Source organism: Magallana gigas, chromosome 7, assembly GCF_963853765.1.
Source record: "Magallana gigas chromosome 7, xbMagGiga1.1, whole genome shotgun sequence".
In the NCBI taxonomy this organism is placed as follows: domain Eukaryota; kingdom Metazoa; phylum Mollusca; class Bivalvia; order Ostreida; family Ostreidae; genus Magallana; species Magallana gigas.
In genome coordinates, this window is record NC_088859.1 from 38,014,029 (window position 1) to 38,037,120 (window position 23,092).

The following is a 23,092-nucleotide window of genomic DNA, read 5'->3' on the forward strand; positions in this document are numbered from 1 at the left end:
CATAAGGCCAGTGTTTAAGCATTCCCTGTTTCCGTGGTGCTAAGCAGATGCATGAGCGTCATTGACTCTCCCTGAATGGGACACCAGTCCATCGCAGGTTAACTCCAAGCATAAGCCAATACCAAATTTCAGCTGGGTTGACTGAGACAATGTACATAAAGTGCCTTTCCTAAGTGCACAACACACATCATCATGTGACCATGCACAGCAGGGTTGAACCAGCAACCTTTTGGTTACTGGCCTAACACACCTAGCTATGACCACTGAGCCATGTGCTTCACACTATAATTGAGTGCCTACAAGTGAAGTCCTATTAAATTGACCAAGCTTTTATATCATATTAATATCGTTATATAAGGACTGCTGGTAGTTTGGAATTTAACTGTTACATGTAAATCACCTGTTTGAAATAGTAATGTAATTTATGGTAATGTAACTATTTTCATCTGAACAAGTCTGACATTACCTTGAATTAATTGCATATCTCCTATCTACTCTATAAAAATAGGCGCTAACTGATATGTTCTACAACTAAATCAATTTATTGTTGATATGATGTTTTCTCCTAATCAATGAGTGACAAAGGCATTGAAACCAGGAGGCTTCCCTTCCCCCTTTTTTTGGCCAAGATATACACAATCATTATCATTATAAATAAATAATAAAGCATGCAATGATTTAAATTTCAGCTTTTAGTGTTTTTATCCAGAGCAGTGGCATTCTAAATCTAAAACTACTTTTTAATTTTACAATGCACTGCAGGTTACACCCCCCCCCCCCCTAATGGATTAGAATTTTGAAGATTGGCACAAAGGGTGGTTTGTTTTTTAATTTTTTGCTTTTCAAGAACTTGGATAGGTCTGGACCCTCCCCCCCTCTTTCAATTTGCTTCCAATGCCGGTAAGTGATATTACCTTTTTAAGTAGGCCATTATACATGTATACTTGATCTTACAGGTAGCAACTTACCAAATCAAAATTTAGAAATGGTTACATGTTTAGAGCTTTGGGTGATACCTTAATCCTCTATGAATGTTGGTAAACTTTTACCTGCTCATTTTAGTTTTAAAATACTTTTTACAGAAACAATCAATGCACACAAGATATAAGGTTTTAGTTTTTTATTTGACTTGGCATCTCCATTAGAATTTTCTTGTTTTCGTTTGGATGAACCCTCAATTGCTTCAATCAGAAGAGGTGGATCATTTAGCTTCAGGAACTGGAAAGTCCACAGTGTCAGTTCTACTTGATGAGCAGTCCAGGTTTTATCCTCTAAAAATACAAATACCTTTCAAGTAGACATGATCCCTTATTAAGAGAAATATAAATCTGCTTTACTTAAAGAGACATTTCACAAAGTTTGATTGAAATAGGTCCAATAATTCTACAGAAGAGAATAAAAAGTTATGTTTTGAACAATTAAAACAGACATTAGACAACTTTTCATCAGGAAAGCTCACTTGAGCATGCAGAATTTAGGAAAAAGGGTGAACAGATGTTACCAAACCAAAAACATATTTGAAGAACTTACAAACTTTTGAATGATTGCATATTTTACTTATTGCATAGCAGTCTTATAAATTACCTTTTTGAAGAATTTTTAATATTTGTTTAATTTGGTCCATATATTGTAAGTAAAATCCCAGGGTATACTGTAAGGGCATTAAACCTGGCAATGCCTGCATACTCTCATCTGCCATGAAGGCTGCTTGGTCAGGGGCACCTGCAGTTAGGACAGCTACAATGGTTGGGAAAATATGAAAGAACGTTTAGCGAAGTTTACAATTTGAGTACTTAATATATGTTGTTTTTGTAAATACATAATTAATACTGTATACAGGGTTATTGTTATTTTCATCCTGTGCAATTTTGGCCTTTCTACACTTGCAAACAGTTTTGCCCCAAATTGAATTCGCCCAGGCACACTTGCGTTTTAAGAGAAAGAACTTGAGACTTTGGAATTTGCCCAGTCTTAAATTCATCCTCTGACAACAAAGGTGAAAGGGGTGAAAATAAAATGGGGCAAATATTTCCCTGTATGCAGTTACTACTAGTAACAACTAAACATACATATACCTGTTATAGGTAAGGGATTTTTAACAAAAATAAGAGAATGAACTTTTTTATTAAAAAAGAAACAAATTAAAATTTTTGAAAGTTAATTAAGTAAAATTACTCATGCTATCAATGCTCAAAATAATACTTCCATTACCAGAGGCTGTTGCAGGACCAACTGCTTTTAAAACTGTAAGTTCTTCTATAGCCTTCTTCAAGTTTGGCAAATGTTTAAATGCTTTCTTACTGGCTGATATGATTAGGTCTTCAGAGTTGGATTCCACCATCTGTTGGAGTCGAGGGCGAAATTTGCCTCTCTATAATTTGAAAACATTAATAGTGACAAAAACAACTACCAGGATAAGTTCAAACTCAATAAAATCCACAAAGCACTAATAATTCATTTTGAAAAGGCTTGTTCCATTTGATTCAAATATACATGTATTTATTAGACCATACAAACTTACAGAGAGCTTCCACTTCATTAGTTCACATAACTCCATTTTTGTTACATACTTTTCATTCCTTTCTTGGATAGCTGCTGGTAATTCATTTTGAAACCTATTGTAAAAAAAAACAATGTCAGTGTAAAATTTATCTTCATTTGAGCAGATTAAATGCGAATTGTTTTAAAGTATTTTACAAAAACACATATACCCTTAGATTTCAGCGAGATTGGGCGAGACTGAAAAATTTTGAATGCATGTCATCTCTTCAGAAGAGACATTAGTAAAAATTTTCAGTCTCGACCAATCTCGCTGAAATTTATACAATAGTATACATAACAGGTCCAGTACAATCTCTTGATTTACCAATATAGCTTGAATAAGCTCAGGGTTGTCTCCAAGATCCGGGAGGCGGGGAATTCCCCCGCCTATAAAGCCTTAATTACCCGGCTATTTTTGCATTTCAAACACAATGTAACTATAAGTAAGCCCCCTAGACCCCCCCCCCTTTCTACTTTTTCATTTCCTCCTCCTACTTTAATTTTTTGGGACAATCCTGTTAAAGCTACAATGTACCGGGGTATATAGTTTCTGAGACATAAATAACAAGTTACTAATGTTATTTATGTCTCTGATAGTTTATTAAGCTACTAGAATAGCTTGAGAAAGCTATTTATATTTTTTACGAAATGTTCATTAAAAAAAACAGACAAAAAATCGCAACAATTGACCACAAAAAAGTAAGATGGTTTTAACATTGCAGCGCTTTTAAACACTTTTAAGCCAAAATTAAATTTCCAATTTTTGTTCTTTTGTATGCATTGAGGCATGGATAAAAATGTTTTCTTCTCATTATGCTGAATCTTGTTTACCATAACTGACCTCCTTTAGTACTATTACTGCACTAAAATGCAATTTTTTGTACATGCTGAAAAAATTACACATTAAAAAAAAATATATGACAACTTGACCTGCATTAAATATATGCTGCAGAGACTGTTTAAATTTATGTCTCTAGTCTCTGATTAGATAGAATGTTCTTTCGTTAAAATGACAGATGTCCAACGGACCAGGTTTAACCTGAGCGTAGCCTGGTCACGGTAAGATTATTCTTTCTAGTCTCTGATAAAACTTTGCAAATTCAAAAATTACAGCGCACGATTAAATTACCATGAGTCTAATACTTTAAGTTCCTTCCCTTTCTCTGGCTTCATTTTCGCCATTTTCATTTTAAATCCAGTCCCATACAATCTATAAACATTTAGCCATTTCTGACAATCTACGTTTGAAATAAACTTGTCCATTTCCCGCAATTTTTGTGTTTTTAGCAATTACATTTTTACCTTCGTCGAAGAAGAGCGCTTTAAACCGGAAGTATATCGTTCAGCTTCCTTCTGCCACGTTGGTATGCAGACTGACGTGTAAATACACAAGTTTGGGTATTATACGTGTTCACATAGACGTTGTAATCATATTATGCCAGAGATAAATAATTAAGCTCACACAAAATTTTGGCAAAGTGACTAAAATACAACAGTAACAGGTAAATATTCTTCGCTGAAGTGACCGGTATTTTGTAAAATGGCCGACTGTCAATTGTCAACATTGGTCAGATATTCAGATGTATTGATAGATTTTTCTGCTTTGATATATCTTTATTGTTATTAATCATATGATATTTTGTTTATGCATATTTTAATATAAATGATGGTGTGTACGTAAAATTATTATTGCTGCAATATGCGACAGATTATTTAAATGCTGAATTTTATTTGTTTTCCTTGAATTATTGTCTCTACACATATATGATATTATATCATTTGACCTTCATATTGAAAGTATCATTGTTTTATTTTACTCTATTCTATTCTATGCTCTGTTAGTTATCAAAGGGTTTTATTGGACTTTGCAAGAAGCAGCTAGTAGGGGCCTATATAATACCCCAAATGGGTACATAAATTACCAGAGACATAAATAACAGAGATTGGCAACTCCGCCATTAGCATGTGTTGTTGTTTAAATACGGCACAGGACCAACCTTACTTTTAGAACTACATTTTAGTGAACTGAGATAATGATCTTAAACCAAAAGTATACTGTTTTAATGAAAAGTGTGGATAGGTTTTAGACATTTTTGAAACATAGAATTGAAAAATAAGATTAATGTATAGAAAATATATTGGCCAGCTATAAAACATCAACAACATTTAGGAAACAAATTAGGAAGTTAAAAACTTTCTAGAAAGAAAACATGGCAGGAGTTGATGAGAATAGAGGGGGGATGGGTTAAGATAGGGTTGTTGCAGTTCAGATTACAGTTCTCTTACTAAACATCTGTAATGACCCATTTCTATCTTTTAATCAAACATTAATCTAAATACTGGTACTAATATGTCGGATTGTCCCTGCTGTAAAAGTAAGTGCTTCTTGCAAAAAGTCCATGTGCATTTATCAAACGCAAGTTTTTTTTTAAAATTAGTGAATTACATAAAATGTACATTAATAGCAGGGCTCCCACTGGACCAAATTTCCCTTTCGCCACTTTTGCCCGTTGTTACGCGGCGCAAGATGTTCATTAACTAATACTTCAAATTCAACACTTATATTACTGAATAATATGTTATAATGTTATATTTATCCCTTAATATCCAGTAAAACATCTACTATAACCCAACACTTATTTCTAAATGATAAAAAGATAAATTGTTTGATATATTTTATTCAGATAACATAACTGGCATCTCCACTATCTGTAAACCTAGACTGCAAACTAGCCTTAACTGTCTCTATAAAAGAGCTACATGCCCTAACTGCCTCTGACCTTTGACTTAAGCTGTCCCTAATGCTACACCCCTCAGTGAAAACATTCTGAACGTTGGCCGAAATGCATAAGTCACAAAATATCAAGCCCAATTTGGAATCGTATCTCAACCAGTTCCTGTTAAATTTCCAACTGATGTTAAATTTACGTTTTGGAGTGGATGGTTTGACTATTTTGACTGAATTAGATGCTTGAGCAGGAGGGGTTGAATGTTCAGACATCGAATTGGAAGAAAAGTCAAACATTGACAATTTCTGAATTTTAGACTGACAAGGGTCAGAAGCTACAAGTTTACGTTTCCCCATATTGACAAGCCAAATGTCAAAAGTAAATGGGGTACATGGTCAAGCAAGATTATCATATTATACCGTAGCGCACTGGACATCAAACTGCGTTGATATGTCCATATCAATGATGACCGACTGCAGAGTTTTGAAATTTCATGAGAGAAAAGCAAACACAACCCAATTATAGAGAATTTTAATAAATAGTTTCAACGTTATCCAAAAACAAATGTTCGGGAATACAATTGATGTATACATATTATACGCATTTATATAACCAATTATTTAGCGATCGGTGCACTGGTTACGATTTGACACTAATATGGAGGCGATAACAGTATAATGAGTGAGACCTTAAATGCTTTAAAAATTGACCACAAGCCGTGTATACATATAACCGTCTCGTGCCCGATTACATAATTATCGACGTCTTGCAGCCAAATATTACCTGAGGCTATTATCTGGCCAGAGCTTTGTGTGAACTGGAGCGACGCGAGATTTCCGGTCGCGTGCGATGACTAAATAAACACACTCTGACTGAATAAACAGGTGTATGTTTTAAACGAAAACTGAACACTGATTTTTTATACCATTTTATTACAAAAAAAAGGACTTTCCCCACATTCAAATTTCTTTTCGCCACATTTGAAAAAAATTCGCCATTGGCGAAAATGGCGAAGCCCAGCTCTAGCCCTGTAATAGGGATATCAGTTTAAAATTCATCGAGGATTTAGTGAAGTTACATATGTCTTTTACATTTCGTAGGAAACAAGCCATCTGGCATGAGTACCGGTACCTGTAAATAAATCAATGGTGTGAAAGTTTACATATTAACACTATGGTTTAAAATATTGTAGAAATGAAAGTAAAGGAAATTGAGAGGACAGCCAATGTGGCTTGGTCCCCTGCAAAACAACATCCAATTTATATGGTAGCAGGGACAGCAGCTCAACAGCTTGATGCTACATTCAGGTAAGTGTCTTAAAAAGTGTATAAATTTGTAAACAATATTGTATGAAATGACAAATTGATATGTTTACTAAAAATTTCCCTTGTTGTTAAACTTCATTTCTATTATGCTTTTACTGTTTACAAAATTGTTTTATTTTATATGCTATTATTACTTACTAGTATAATGTTTGTTTATTTTTGTTTTTTCCCTGTAGCACATCAGCTGCTCTTGAAGTATATCATCTAAATCTTACTGACCCTTCCCTCGACATGCCTTTGGTATCGTCAATACCATCTGACTGCAGGTAAGTTCACTTATCAAATTAACATTCTGTTCATATAAATTGTTATACCAAGATGACATCTAATCACTCCTGTAATTGTTTTAGGTTCCACAAAGTTGTATGGGGTCCCCATGGAATGTCAGATTCTAGCCACTCAGCCGGGGTGGTGGTTGCAGGGGCAGACAATGGAAGTGTTTACTATTATGATGCTGCTGGATTGATTGAAGGAGATGAAGATTGTCTTATGTTTAAAAACAATAAGCATGTTGGGGCTGTCAAGGCACTAGATTTCAATCCATTTCAGGTAAGGATAAGATTGCAGTTGATTAGTTGCATCAAGTGTATTATGATTATATCATGTTTTTATGGAGTAACAGAACAAATATTTTGAAAAAATGACCATCATATGCATGTTGTTTGATTTGTGATTTTGGTTAATAAGCATAAGTGTTAACTTTTTTATTTGCAGACAAATTTACTAGCATCAGGGGCATCAGACTCAGAAATTTATATTTGGGATTTAAATAAACCAGAAAACCCAATGACACCTGGGGCAAAATCACAGGTATTGAGATGAACATTTAAATAGTTTTACAATTTGTAGAATTTATACACAGAAAAATTAAAGAATTTGAATAAAAGCAGATAAAGTTTGCATAATTCTTCTTGTTCAGCCACCCGAAGAAGTAGCCTGTGTGTCCTGGAACAAACAAGTTCAACACATCCTGGGCTCAACATTTGCTGCTAGATGTGTTGTCTGGGATCTCAGAAAGAATGAACCAATCATTAAGATCAGTGATAGCATGTCAAGGGTAAGTCATTCAATCTCTGTTATATCACTTCAATAAAGCATTGAACTATGTGTACATTTGCATGCCTTTTTATGACTTGATTTTAAATGGTGTGATGTTTCCTCAGATCAAGTCTAAGATTGTAAGCTGGCACCCTGACGTAGCCACACAGCTGTGTCTGTCCTCTGAGGATGACCACACGCCTGTCATACAACTGTGGGATCTACGCTATGCCACTTCCCCGGTCAAACAATTAGAAAACCATACCAGGTATTTATCTTTCTTTAAAATATTAAATCTCTACAATATGAGCACCAGAATAATAGAATGTTTGTGTACAATGCATGTATTAAGATGTATGTGTAAGATGAATTTAATGTTGTAACTGCAACTCCTTTCAATTTCACTTGAAGAGGTGTGTTGGATATTGCCTGGTGTCCACAGGACTCTGATTTGCTGTTAAGTTGTGGAAAAGACAACAGAATTCTATGCTGGAACCCTAACAGTAATGTTCAAGGAGGAGAGGTACAGTAATTTAGTTTTAACACATTATATTAGTGTATGCCCTATGATCAGACAATAATTTATGTAATAAAGTTTTTAAGATAACTCTTGCTTTAGAATCAGAATTTTTTTGCTCAGGTTGTGTATGAACTACCTACGAGTAATCAGTGGTGTTTTGATGTAAAATGGTGTCCTCGAAATCCAGCCGTGATTTCTAGCTCTTCTTTTGATGGGCATGTTACGGTGTATTCCCTAATGGGTGGTGGACATCCAATTCATCAGAGCAATAAGGTATTTATAAAATTGAAACTTTCACACATTTTAAATTTTAAAGAATTGACAATTTTCATGAAGCTGTGATTCATAATTTGAGTACTATTAATCTTTATGATATCAACATCTGATTAAAATGTGTCACTGTTTGGATAGGTTGCAGAGGCTTTCAATTCTAATGACCCATTTGCACAGGCCACTCCTGTTACTGAAAATACACAAAATGTGATGCCACTTCAGAAACCACCCAAGTGGTTAAAAAAGCCTGTTGGAGTCAACTTTGGGGTAAATAGAAATTTATTGAGTCATCAGTAATTTGAATGCATTTTAAAACCTTGCGTATGTATGAAACCATAAACATGTACATGCACAATGTTTTTAACAATTAATCAGCAAACTGGGAGTCTTATAAACTGACATCCATGACTGTCTCTCTTTCTGTAAATTTTTAAATTGATATGAGACACCTTATATACATGTATCTGAAAATTCAGACATTTTATTGGCAATCCTCAGTCCTAGAGTCTATTAAAGAGGACAAAACAAACTCTGGCAATACATGTTCTTACATGTATTCATGAAGCAATTTCATTAGATACAAAATTTATTAACATCTTATAATGTTAAAATTGTATATTGTGAATTTTTGTCACGACCATTATTGAATTCTATGTATACATGAAGATTTAATTAACATTATTTCTCCTGTAGTTTGGTGGTCACCTTGTAAGCTTTGAGAACACAAAGTCCCAGAATCCACAACAGCCCACTCCTAAAGTGGTGTACATTAGCCAGGTGGTGACAGAGACGGACCTTCTACAGAGGTCCCATCAGCTGGAGCAGGCTCTGGAAAACGGCCAGTATGTCGAATATTGTGCCATGAAATCGGCAAACTGTACAGATCCTCTACAGGAAAATATATGGAACTTTCTACGAGTCAACTTCGAAAAGGAACCTAGAGAGCATTTTATTCAGCTTTTGGGTTTTGACAAAACTGATCTGGCTAAAAAGGTAAATTCCAATTGAAGAAAAACTGAAAGATTTATGCAAATTGTGTTTATTTACATAGTGTTGTGTATATTGCATGAGACTGATTTTGTCTTGAGAAAACTAATCAAGTATTATGGTTGGTTACACAGGTTTCTGAGCACGTGGGTCTCGGACAGGATGCTGGAGTAGATGCCAAGGTTCTGGCACAGAAAATGGCAAAACTTAGTCCAGAGGTACACAATATTTTACATATACATGCACAGTAGATCATGGATTTTATTTTATTTCTTAGATATCTTAATTCCAAAATCTTTTTGTTTTTGAAAGGATAAGCAACAAGCAGGACTAAGAGCCTCAGCAGAAGGCTCTCCAGTGGTTGGATCTAAGGTATGTCACATTTATACAGGAATCTGTTCAACTATCAAATGCTTTGTGTTAAAGTGAGACATATTTTTTGTAGATCTTTTATTAATGTAATTTGTGACGGAGGAAGTCAGAGGAACTGAAATACATTTGTGATAATGTTTGGTTTTTGTTTTTAGACACCAGTTAGCCAGGATGAAGCTTCATCTGCTTTTGATAATATTGGTTTATCACAAAGTACTAAATCATTAGACAAAGAATCCTTGAAACCACTGGTGATACCTACTGATCAAGGTCAGTATAGTATAAGTTGTGAAAAAGATGTGTAGTTGTTATTATTTTCTTATACATGCACATGTACTGAAATGATTTTGTGATGACTGTTGTATCTGTGGACTTTAGATGCTGATGGGCTTTTGAGTCAGGCCTTGCTTACTGGGAACTTTGAAGCTGCAGTAGAAATCTGTATGATTGAAAACAAAATGGCTGAGGCTATTATCCTGGCTATAGCAGGAGGACCAGATCTCCTGAGTAGAACACAGAAAAGATTCTTTCAGAAGAGCAAATGCAGCATAGGAAGGGTATGGAGGTTTAAAATTCTTTTATTTTCAAGACTTTATCTACCTGTCAACTTAGTTTTATTGCACCATACTATGTTGCAAGAACTCGTATGAATTCATGATAGAGCATGTGTAATTGTAAATTGATTGGTACATCAAGACTTGTGCATCTTTACTTTTCAAAGCAATTGATGTTTTAGAACCATTTTAACAAGGCCTTGGACTTTTAGTAGGATGTTACTATCTATTTCTTGCGTCAAAACAAGTTAAGAATGACATTGGTTTCGAGTGAAATATACACCGACTGCGTGGATTTAGCTGAAAATCCAGACAAATCTTGTTGATTTCAAAGATCAATGGCTGTGTGGCCTGCAATGAAATAGACAGGCTTTCGTCACATTGTGGTTTGACACTAACTGCCCAAAGTCCAAGCTCTTGTTAAAATGGTTCTAATAAATGAATATCATTTTTTTCCATGAGATTTAATAATGTCTGATATCATGCTTGCAGCTGATATCCTCAGTGGTCACCCATGACTGGTCACATATTGTGGAGACATGTGACCTCTCCAACTGGAAAGAGGCTTTGGCCTTAATCTTAACATATGCCTCCCCAGATGAATTCCCCACTCTCTGTGGTAAGTATAGAGCTACAACACAGCCCGCAAAGTTGATATTACAAGGGCTGGATAAAAAGTTTCATACTGTATAAGCACATATTTTCTTTCGTTGTTTTTAAATGAAATAAGATTTCGTTGGCATTTAATTTCATCATATTGTAATCTCTTTGTATTCATTATAACTTAGGTTAAAAATTTGTCATGGATTTAATTTCGTTGATTTATATAATGCCAACAAAAATAACGAAATTAACTCCCCAACGAATATTTCTGCTTCTACAGTATATTCCCCTCTTTCTAGTCGCTAGTTAACTTATACAAACACATGTAAAGGAAATATCTAAATTATGTTAAAAAAAAGTTCTTGGGAATTTTATTCAAGAACAATAAACTGAAAGAAGTGAAACTATTACAGACACGCTGGCTGAGAGACTGGAGACAGAGAGTGCTGGGGACCTCGGTGTATATGCCAGTCTATGTTACATCTGTTCAGGAAATATTGAAAACCTTCTCAGAAATTGGTTTGACAACTCAGAAGGTCACAATACCCCTCTAGGATTACAGGTAGGTAGTTTGTTTTGTTTCATTGAATTTTACTTCACTTACATATTTGAAATTAAATTGAAAACATAAATTTGATGGATAATGACAAAAATTGAAAAATTGGGAAGACCGTATCATTTTAATTTGTAAGGAGGCATTTGAAATGATTATTCTTAATAAAATTTTAACCTTGTTTGTAGGACATGGTAGAGAAGGTGATGTTACTTAGAAAGGCTGTAGAATTGTCTCGGGGACAAGTAACAGACATCAGTGGAGGGTTGCTGGCAGAGAAGATGAATGAATATGCCAGCCTCCTGGCTGCTCAGGGAAGCTTGGACACAGCCGTCAGATACCTTGGAAATTCTACAGAAGTACAAATCTGTTTTATTATTTGATATTGCTCTCTGATATTAAGTTGTTAAATTTTTAACCAGGTAAAAAAAAATTTTCATTGGTTAAAGCAACAAAGTTTCAGTGGAAAATTTCATGGAGGAAAATTTCCGTAGAGTTAGAATCTTCAGTAACATTCATTGATTTAACTTCTTTTGTTGATTCGTTACAGGCAAATCTGCTCATTTTGAAAGACAGACTGTACAACTCATTAGGTGCTCAGGGAATGCAGTGCCCATTCCAAAAGATCAATGTCTTACCAGCTGGTGCTAAGCAGCCCCAGCAGCCTCAGCAACGCAGCACTCAGGCCCAAAGACAGGCCGGTCAAATAGGGACACGTCAGGCACAGGCCAAGGGCTCGTTTGGCACTGTGACCACACCCAGTAGTTCTTACAGCAATCCTGGGACTTATACCACACCGTACTCCCAGATGAACGGGACAAATTCACAACCATCTTACTATAACCCCGCTGCTAATGTTACTGCAACACCCCCAATGAGCAGTGCAGGAGTCGTGGGGAAAGGTACAGTTATCTTGCATGGTGAATTACATGTTTCTTTTTGAGGTTGGATCTATTAACTTTTCTATGAACGTGTGCAGATTGTAGCTGGTAATAACAATCATGGTGTATTGATATTTTTACTAGAACCTGAATCCATTAAAGTATTCTCAATTTTTTTATTTTTTTTTTGGTGCAGGGCCATTATCACACAAGTACCCCTCGTATCCAGCCACAACATCAGCATATGGGATGGACTCGTACTCACCAGCAGGTTTATATCAGCCAAGCAATCAGCCTTATAATCCAGTTCAAACATTTGATCCATCACAATATAGGTAGGCCTAAATTTTCATAATAATCATGTACAGTATATGAATGTTTTCATTACTCGAACATACCTTGTGAGTTTAGACATGATTGGCACCTTGTGCTTCAATACATTATGTACCGGGTAATCTAAAATATATTCCATGTCTTCCCTTCTTTAAAATCCTGATGACTGTGTTTACTTTAAGTGGAATGGGAGCTTCTAACCAGCCAGCAAGCCAGCCAACAAATATATACCAACCTCCCTCCAATCCAGGTATCTCAATCCTATTTATTTGCTGAATGATGTATAACTAGCTATAAATGTGAAGAAAGCTTCATTTATCAAAAGACAGCTATGCTTAATGTACATGAATGTATACACTGTGAGAGATATACATTGTAAACTTTGTTACAGGAGGCTCTGCATCATCCGTATCTCCACCTTCGAGTGATTACCCAAATGTTCAGTCATTCATGCACAGCCCACCCTCTTCAGCTTGGAATGATCCTCCACTAGTGAAAGATAAGAAGCCAAAGGTAATCTACTTCTGTTATTAGGAGTAATGGAAAATGTCTCAACTATGATATTCATGAACATTTGATAGTATATGGTAAACTGTAAAGGCAAATGAAAATTATTTGACATGTAAAACAAAAAATATTTGTAGAATCCTCCAGCACAGTACGATGGTTCGGTCATGACGAGTCCGTTTTATGGTCAGTCTGTGCCAGCAGATGTTGGTCAGCCAGGAGGAGTTACAAACTACAATCTGTACAATCCACAGGAGCATCAGGCCGAGATACAGGTAAAGCTGTCTCCTAATTCTTGGAGAGTTGTTAATTGATATGAAAATTTTAAAGATTAAGGGTTTTCTTTTAATGAAAGTATTTAGCCTATCTTTGGACGGCATAGCTGGTTTTTCTGAACAATATGATATTAATCATGTCTTGTAACTACTTTCTACATCTACTTGATTTGTTGCCTGTTTAAGTTCACGTTAGAAGTGTAGATTAGCAGACAAATGAATGCATTAGTTATTCTTCAGTAGTGTATTTATTTTATTTTATTGTTTCTGGTTAATTCTGTTCCTTATTACATAAAAGGTTCTTTAACTGTTAAATTGTACCTACCCTTAAGAGTATGAATAAATATCCACAACTCCATGATGGAACAGTGAATTACACACCTAATAATTATAATTCAACTGAAGAGCAGGAGAGCTTGGCTTTCTTTCTTTGTATTCTCTGCATGGCATGCACTCTTGCATTAATCTTCACTGTACCTTCAGCCCGCCCAACCTCGGCGTTCATTCCAAAACACCCTTGCTACTCCCGCCACTCAACAGAAGGTGAGACTGTGTAGACTGCCCAGTATGTGTCTATCACACTGAACATTCTTTATCTCATCACTTCAGATTCAATTTACCAACTCAGTTGCATTTCTTTTAATATACTCTTACATCAGTTCTACTTAAGAAACTGTAAATGCATTTTTGTTTATTACTCACTAGATTAAATTTGTTTGAAACATTTGATTTGCATTTAACTTTATATTCAAGTACTAAGGCATCCTGATTGTTGTGCATGCCTCTAACAATGCAGTCTGGTCCTGGACTGGAGGAGACTAACATGAATGTCTAGTTGTTATGTCGTTTTGTTTCTTGTTTTAGGCTGCAGCCTCTGTTCCGCCCCCAGAACCCCCCAAGCCAGTGGAGAAGGGACCAATTCCATCTGAACACAAAGTTTTACAGGATATATTCACCAGTCTGGTACTCAATTGCTCCAGCGTGGCATCTAATGCTGTAAGTACACTGATATCTCAAATCCTTTATGAATGATATTTTTGTCTCAGTCATAAATATTTTTCATATGACATTGTCAAGAAAATATTTTGTGTGAAGGGAATTGAGGTATTATATGGCTTATGTTTTTTGTTTTTCAGCAAATGAAAAGAAAGTTAGACGACGTTTCTAGAAAACTAGAAGTTTTGTATGACAGATTAAGAGAAAACAGAGTAAGTATTCTAAGAGTACAATCGTACTTAAATCCATATTTTAAGGGAATTAGCCTAAATTATATATTTAAGACTCTCTTTTCTAAGACCCCTTCCCCCTGAAGTTGATACTGCAGTGGCTGCAAGTTAGTAAACACATGGAATAAAAGGTTCAGCTTGGCCTAAATACACATAAAGAAAATTAAATATATTTTCTGATATTACTCTGAAACACACTAAAGAGTTGAAATTCCAGGGTGCATGATATTTTATGTAGTTAGAGTGACCTGCCTTTTCATGTAAAATAGATTGATCTGTAATCTACAGTATCAAGACGAAAATATCTTGGATTAAAATAATGTACATGTACTATAAGAATACTACCATGGTATATGTATATAAACATGAACATAAGTAGATAAAAGTTATATCATTTTGTAAGTACTTCATTGTGTATTTTTCTAGATAAAAATTAACATATACCAATGTCAAAAACCTTATGAATAGTGTTGGCATGGAGCATTCTTATAATTTGGTCCTTGTTTTACTGCGTTGTCAGAGAACATACTTGATTTGGTCCTTGATTTACAGCACTGTCAGAGAACATATTTGATTTGGTCCTTGATTTACAGCACTGTCAGAGAACATACTTGATTTGGTTCTTGTTTTACTTCACTGTCAGAGAATATATTTGATTTGTTCCTTGATTTACAGCATTGTCAGAGAACATACTTGATTTGGTCCTAGTTTTACTGCACTGTCAGAGAACTTACTTGATTTGGTCCTTGATTTACGGCATTGTCAGAGAACATACTTGATTTGGTCCTTGATTTACAGCACTGTCAGAGAACATATTTGATTTGGTTCTTGTTTTACAGCTCTCCCAGTCTGTGGTTCTAGGCCTGCATCAGATCGTCCAGGCTGTTCAGCAATACGATTACAACACAGCTCTCCAGATTTACACTCAGATGATCAGCCAAGCCAACTTCTCAGAAATCAGTAGCTTTATGCCAGGACTCAAAGTTTTAATACAGTCAGCAATGCAATTGAATGTTTATGTGCAAGCTCATTAGTCTATGTAAACATGTAGGTAGGATTTTACAGTATTTATATTGTGAGCAACATAGCTGCCAAATTTTAGAAAGGTGTATGGAAATGTTGAGAAAACTTCATGTGATAATAATGATAATGTTCTTGTTGAATGTCAGAGAAATTGATTGTGGAGATTAAAGCTGTTATAAAATTGACATTGACAAAAATGAGAATTCCTTATTTTAATAATACGGATATATATTTTTTCTGTTGTTTTGAGACTTACTTGAATTGTGAAACAAGTATTTATTGTGAGGGTGAAAGTAAAGCAATTTATGATGACTGAAGAGAGTGTAGCTCGCTTTGACCATGAACAAGTTTGTATGGCATCTTTTATTACATTATAATACAAGTCGTATTGGCAGCCACGATTTGATTGATTTTTCTATTATGTGGTTTTTCTCTGTTAGGGCTTCACATTTTTGTTTCTGACATAGGGAGTGGAGAGTTTTTCTAGTCATTCTGATAAAACCTTACATAAATGGTTGACATAATATTCCGTTAATTGTACAACGCTGAGATTACTGTGCTGTTGTCTATGCACCAGTCATTGGAATAAAATGCTATTATCATTCATCATCAAATTTACCAGAAAAGATCAACCATTGAGTGTAAGGTTATGTATTGATAGCATTTATATTGACAAAGTTTGTTCCAAATTCACTGTCAATTTGGCGTAATGGTTGTTAAAACTTTCATTATATTCATATAATTTGGTCCATTATATAAATTGCAAATAATCGAACATAATGTTGACTCTAAATTAAGCAGAATCTGGGTTATTTAATCCATACATGTAACTGTATTTGTGATTGGCTGCTGCATACTATGAATAAAATGTTAAATGTCTGCTGATTAGTTTACTTTTCTACTTGTACATTACAACATTGGTCGAGATCTAGTAAATGAAAGATGCCTACAGGTTTATGAAATTCAGGATATAAATTCTTGTAATGATTCTTCACAACAATAGCTTTGTTTGATAGAGTGTACAGGGGCTTGCTTGAGTCTTTGGTAAGCACAACGAAAAATCATATTTTTAACAGTCAATTTCTATGTAATATGTAAACAGCAAATCTTGGAGCTTTGTCCATTTCTGACCAACAAAATATAACTAGAATGCCTACAGTCTCTCTAAAAACGACATTAAACCAGCTCTTGACCTTCTCTGGAAAATATAAGTATCTGGATTACTTTTTCTGTGATTTGATGAAGAATGTGAAAACGGTTTCATTTTCTATGTACGGTAATTCTTTTAAGCTGTAAAATACAGGAAAAGGACTATATATGATATGGGCCTAAAATGGCCCCCCTAAAATGAACATCATCATTTTACTGTAATTATTATATAGTTCTTTTATCAAATCTATTATGACGTCACAATGGTTAATGATTCAAGAGTGTCTTTTTAGTGCTAGAAACATGACGTTATAATTGATTTGAAGAATCTTTTTCCTGTACTTTACGGATTTATGTAGAAAATTAAACAAGTTCTTGACATTCTACGTGAAATCATGGAAAAAGTAATTGCGATACCTATATTCAATTTGATATCATTTTAAAGAGGAGGTCAAGAGCTTGTTAAATTCCGGTTTTGGAGAGACTGTAGGCATTATAAATATATTTTTTGGTAAAAAATGGACAGAATTCCGAAATTTGTTCCTTATTTTCTTCCTATTTCATTAAAAATGACAGTTTAAAACACGATTTTCCATTGCGTTTACCAAATATTTTAGCCCCGGTTAACCCCATCAAACAAAGCTATTGTGATGAAGCATCATTGAAAGAATTTATATCTTTAAATTTTATAAACCTGTAGGCACCTTTTATTTACTAGATCTTGACCTTAAAGCTGACATGAATTCATAAATACGCATTATTTCCCTTTTATCTCCGACTACCGCCATATTAGTTGTCGATTTATATATTTCTGTTCATCGCTACACACACCCTATCTAAGGCCAAGAGCACTATTCATGCTTCACCGCATTCAGGCATTTCATTCACCCGAACACGTTACCTTGGACGAAAAGACGTGTAGAAACACGTTGGGAACAAAAATAATATGACAACCACTTCACTGGCAAGGCATATCCAATGAATGACGAAACAAGACAGACTGAAATCCAGCCACAGATACTTCAAAAATCCTCGATAAGTGTAGACCGTTTTCCTGTGTATATTTTAACAACGCACATGCGCAAACTACACACTGTGGCAGATGGAGCAATGTCATTTTAGGAACGGAGCTTTTTGTAGGAACGGTTGGAAACGATGTTACGTTGTTACTTTCTTGGATTGACTATCATTTAGCTACTGTGTTGGATGTACTGCCGCTAGGGTTTTAAAAATGATGCAGACGTTATGCATTCTGTATGAACGACACACGTATGATGTGACTATTTTTAAATATTTTTCTGCATCCAGACTCTCAAAAAAGTTCGACAAATCAATATGTGATTTTTAGCTCACCTGAGCTTTCTCAAGTGAGCTTTTCTGATCACATTTTGTCCAGCGTCCGTCTGACCGTCGATAAACCTTTTACATTTTCGAATTGTTCTGAAGAAACACTGGGCCAATTTCATCCAAACTTGGCACACAGCATTACTAACTAAAGGAGATTAAAGATTGCTGAAATGAAAGGCCATTTCCTCTTTTAAAGGGAGATAATTATGAGTTATTGAAAATTTGGTTGTATTTTTCAAAAGTCTTTTTTTTCAAAAACCATTCGGCCAGAAAAGCTGAAACTTGTTGAAGCATCCTCTGGTTGTGTCATTCACGTTTTTTTTTAAATCATGATTCCCAGGAACAGGGTTGGACCACAATTAGGGGGAGGGGCGTCGAATTTATACATAGGAATATGTAGAGAAACATTTATAAAACTTCTCAAAAACCATTTGGGCAGAAAAGCTGAAACTTATGTCGAAGCATCCTCAGGTGGTGTAGATTTAAGTTTTGTTCAAATCATGATCTTCGGGGGTAGGGTTGGGCCACAACTGGGGTAGAGGGGTCGAATTTTTTAAACAGGAATATATAGAGAGAAAAAAAATTCCATATCTTCATCTAAAAAACCATTTGGCCAGAAAAGTTGTAAATTTTTGGAAGCATCCTCAAGTAAGGTAAATTCAAATTTGTTAACATTATGATCCCGGGGGTAGGGTGGGGCCACTATGAGGGGAGGATCAAATAATTACATTGGAATATATAGAGAAAAATGAAGAAGTCTTCTTCTCAAACACCATTTGCCTAGAAAAGCTGTAACTTGTGTCGAAACATCCTTAGGTGGTTTTAATACAAGTTTGTTCAAATCATGAGCCCTATGAGTTAGGATGGAGCCAAAATGGGGAATCAAATATTTACATAGTAATATATAAAGACAAATCTTTAAAAATTGTCTTCTTTTAAATAATCAGCCAAAAAGCTGTAACTGTTGTAAAAGCAACCTCATATAATGTAGATTTAAGTTTATTATCCAATCGCACAACTCGTTGCGAGGGGGATATAGCATTGCTGCTGTGCGTGTGTGTGTATGTATGTTTGTATGTATGTATGTGTGTCCATTGTCAGCTTTTTAGCAAATTTCCCTCTCATGAATATTCATCAAACTTTGTACACTTCTTTTGCATGGTAAAACGACAAACCCTATTGATATCCAAGTCAATTGATTAAATATTTTTTTTAATTATCGTAAAAAAAACCTGAAGTATAAGAGGAATTTTATATACGACTTGACAAAAGACATTCCCGGTAATTTTATGTACGACTTGAAGTTAATCGCTACCGTATCAGTACGAATCAACAACTTAACATTTTGGGGGATTAAAATCTAGTAAAGGTAGAAGCAAACGTTTTGTTGTATTGGAGGGCTAGAAGATTGCCCACAGTTAAAAGTTGAAGCGGGCAAGAGATTAAAGTCATCCGATTTGCATCGAAACAAGCAGTCGACTTTCGGACAAATTTTTCCTTATTACTTACAATAAAACTAGTCAAAAATTCAGAAGAGACTTTGACAGATATCGCACATTTATCACGCGAAAATTATTTCATATTAATAGTAGCTGCATATCTACTACTATGGTTTGACATATGACAAGCAACTAGAATTGTCCTTCAGAGCAGACTACTGATCCCGAGATCCTCAGCTACGTTTCATAATGTATATAGATCGTTTATGTATGCTTATATAATAATGAATGTCACTAAATGGATCTTAAGTATTGAACTTTAAAGCAAATGTGTTGAGTTTCTGCTAGGAATAGGAAAAATGTACAACCACGTAAATGTACCCCCCCCCCCTCCCGATTTATACACCACAAAGCTTGGGGATTGGGATTAAATAGATATTATGAATTGGAAGTTGTTTTAAGACATACTTGTGTCATATTTATTTTGATCTGATGAACTTAACATGTATTTTCCTAAATAATGCATTCCCCCTACTATAAGTCAAGTTGCGAGGGGATGCTCTGCTTAGCTGTGCCCTTGTTAAAATCATGATCTTCAGGGGGTAGGGTGGGGCCACAGTAGGGGGTCCAATTTTACATACGAATTTAAAAAAAATTATTGTTAAAAACTTTATGTCATGATATATGGTATTACTTATAAACATCTTTACATATTGCTGTTTCTCAAGTGCTAAGAATGTGGCCCTTGGACAATTTTTGGCCCACAAGGGGTTCACAGTTTAATGTAAGTTTATTTGTCATAAGATCTTCTTGTGAACTTTAATTTTCAATAAGTATGATATCATCCTGTTATAAAAGGTGCTTAATATATAAGAAGAGAATATCTAAAACCTTCTTATACAGGATCTTTTCTAATACATTGTACAGATATTTTATATATGACTTTATAAAGCTGATTTCATTATGGCTTTTGTTGCTCAGGTGAGCTATGTGGCCCATGGGCCTCTCCTTTATGTAAATTAATGAACTGATAGTAAATGATTAATAAAAAAGATAATTGCATGAACCACTTTTATTAATATTGAATACTGCATGGAGAAAATGTGTAGAATTTTATCTCCAGCAGAATATTTTTCATTACGACGAATCAGCATCAATTTTTTTCAGAAAAATAAAAAAATATTCATCGAAAATGTTATTCTTTTTTGAGAAGTAGACAGGCATAGTCTACATCCACTTCTCAAAAGAGAATAGGAAAATGTCAGCATATTTGTTAATTTCCGCTGATGATACTGAGACACAGTAATGAAATTAAATGTTATTTCCTCTCTCTTGAAAATGTTCTAATTTTGATGTCAATGCATGTCCTCTTAAGGGAAATAGATGAATTAGATGAACATTTCGTTTCTCCGCCTTCACATCGAATATGTCTGTTTGATCTCTACCATTCCTGGAGTATCCAAACAAAACCTTCACGATGCTCTGGTATTTGAAAAGCATGGCACAATGGAACCCATGACTCATGCATAGCGCCGCATAAACCGTGTGTAGACAGATTACTTAATGAATAACAACTCCATAGAATAAAATGGTTTGATGAATATTCGTTGAGCACAATTTTCATAGGTTTCGTTGTTGAGTGAAATGAAATGTTCATTGAATAAACGTGTTTTATTGACAAGACTGTTGTTAAATATTTTATGTATTCTCGAAACGGTCTCTCTTTCTTTTAAAATCCAGAAGAACATGTATTAAAATCAATTTCCCCGAACAAAACATGCGCTACTTTCGTGATATTACGCAAACCGTTGTTTTCTCTGTAATCACAAAGTAAACCTCAGAGGCAATCGCAAATCTCGGGGTTATTATGTGCAAGTCAAGTTGCAAGGTCTTCTATGGCGGCATACATCTGGACAGATGATTATGTTGACTTGTCAGATATCTATGTCATCTTATAAGATCTTTATGTTGACTTTTCAGAAAAAAATAATATTGACTGGAAACTCAATATTTGGTTTGGCATGTAAATTTGTCATGAAAATTGATTATTTGAAGAAATCAAACAAATATTTATAGTTTGAACTATTATTTAATTATGATTTCAATACAGTATGAGTTTGAACACATGTTATGACTATAAAAGTAATATCCAAGTAAAAGGTTTACAAACCTTGCTTTACCGATGGCTTCAAATGCCTGTAAAACCAATAAAAAGATTGCTACAAGTTTTGGAGTAAACAAATAATAACGCAAATTAAAAAAAGTAATAGTAATGCCAACTTTCCAAAAACGTTGAATACAAATAGACATTCATTTAATGTCTCATATAAAAGTAAAAACAAGGAGGGGTCACATCTCAAAAAATTGAAATATGACATGAAATAAGCTAATTTTAGGCAAAAATTGTAATTAATTTTTCAGGACTTCTATGAAATATAAGCTAAATATGTATAAACTTATCGATAGAAATATCAAAATATTGTTCAAAAATGTTTTTCAGAACAACATGAATATATCGTAATACACAAACTATCTGGAAGTTTAATTTGCGCTGAAAAAAGGAGGCTAAAGTAGCAGTACCTTGAAACTATTGAGTTATGAAAACTGTTCATTTTCTTCTTGAAAACCTTCCGCCTTAAAATATAGTCCCTTGAATATATAATTTTCTTTTAACAATTTTATTCAATATGATATATTTGGCATTGTAAACATATAATATACAAATAGAATCATTATATATGATGCAAATTTTTTAGATAAGAGGTGACATAAAATAGTTACCCCAAAAGAGAGGAGCGAACCTCTTTAACACAAGGAAATTGCAAGTTACAGATCATGATGGGAGGTAAAATAACAGGAAAATTAGGGGGATGGGACATAATAAATTATACATCGATAAGTTTCTGACATTTGATGGTGCAACATGCACATGGGAAAAGGTCTAAAAAGCTAAAAAATCAAGAAAAATGGGGGAAATATGAAAGGGCCGAATCTCAGAAAAATCAATCAGTAGACAATTTTACACGTTCTGACTAGTAATTTTCCTCAGAAATTAGTGATTGGCCTTATTTGGAGTGAATTAAAGGTATTTGTGTCGAATGGAAACTGATGAAATTCTAGTTACAGAGTTCAAAAGACACACGTTCTGTGTAGCTACTGTAAATTGTACTGTCACTTGCCACTTTCTAATCCATTGCGTGAACGGCATAATCTAAAACTTGGGCAGTCCTGGTCCCAATGGCCTGGCCTGTCCTTAAAATTTACCTGGCCTCAAATTTGGCATGGTTCGAAATTTTGGTCTGGCCTCAAAAAGTTTACATTGAAATTTTATTGATTTTTTTAATGTTAAAAGATAATCATATGGAAAAATTATATGTAACAAGTGATAACAAGGCCAGGCAAGGTAAATGGGGCCAG

General features: G+C 34.6%; 1 protein-coding gene and 1 long non-coding RNA gene across 4 annotated transcripts; one reads left to right on the forward strand and one right to left on the reverse strand.

The window, feature by feature from the left end:
• Positions 1–1,038: 1,038 nt before the first annotated feature.
• Positions 1,039–3,974, reverse strand: LOC105331582 (uncharacterized). 2 transcript variants are annotated; one of them, XR_010707697.1, is made up of 5 exons: positions 3,844–3,974; positions 2,522–2,615; positions 2,212–2,371; positions 1,585–1,737; positions 1,039–1,271 (listed from the first exon to the last, which is right to left on the reverse strand). It is a non-coding gene; the product is annotated as an uncharacterized lncRNA (long non-coding RNA). The 2 variants fall into 2 exon arrangements; XR_004598006.2 differs by lacking the exon at positions 3,844–3,974 and adding an exon at positions 3,671–3,837.
• On the forward strand, positions 3,905–16,619 carry LOC105331513 (protein transport protein Sec31A). 2 transcript variants are annotated; one of them, XM_011433740.4, is made up of 27 exons: positions 3,905–4,043; positions 6,463–6,577; positions 6,772–6,861; positions 6,946–7,144; positions 7,310–7,405; positions 7,515–7,652; positions 7,759–7,901; positions 8,045–8,156; positions 8,274–8,426; positions 8,565–8,693; positions 9,120–9,419; positions 9,548–9,631; positions 9,726–9,785; positions 9,941–10,055; positions 10,164–10,342; positions 10,832–10,958; positions 11,356–11,504; positions 11,684–11,854; positions 12,046–12,397; positions 12,573–12,711; positions 12,892–12,959; positions 13,101–13,222; positions 13,354–13,491; positions 13,975–14,034; positions 14,356–14,487; positions 14,628–14,699; positions 15,557–16,619. In XM_011433740.4, the coding sequence occupies exons 2-27, from the start codon at positions 6,465–6,467 to the stop codon at positions 15,749–15,751; spliced, it is 3,636 nt and encodes a 1,211-aa protein (XP_011432042.3). In that variant the 5' UTR covers positions 3,905–4,043; positions 6,463–6,464; the 3' UTR covers positions 15,752–16,619. The 2 variants fall into 2 exon arrangements, with proteins under 2 accessions (XP_011432042.3, XP_011432043.3); XM_011433741.4 differs by lacking the exon at positions 13,975–14,034.
• The last annotated feature ends 6,473 nt before the right edge of the window (positions 16,620–23,092 follow it).

What these genes read in the sequence shown, in the direction of transcription:
- LOC105331513 (XM_011433740.4), top strand. Translation starts at nt 6,465, where the DNA reads ATGAAAGTAAAGGAAATTGAGAGGACAGCCAATGTGGCTTGGTCCCCT. An exon ending in CTCCAGTGGTTGGATCTAAG is followed by an intron (nt 9,786 to 9,940) that starts GTATGTCACATT and finishes TTTTGTTTTTAG; the next exon opens with ACACCAGTTAGCCAGGATGA. An exon ending in CCAACCTCCCTCCAATCCAG is followed by an intron (nt 12,960 to 13,100) that starts GTATCTCAATCC and finishes ACTTTGTTACAG; the next exon opens with GAGGCTCTGCATCATCCGTA.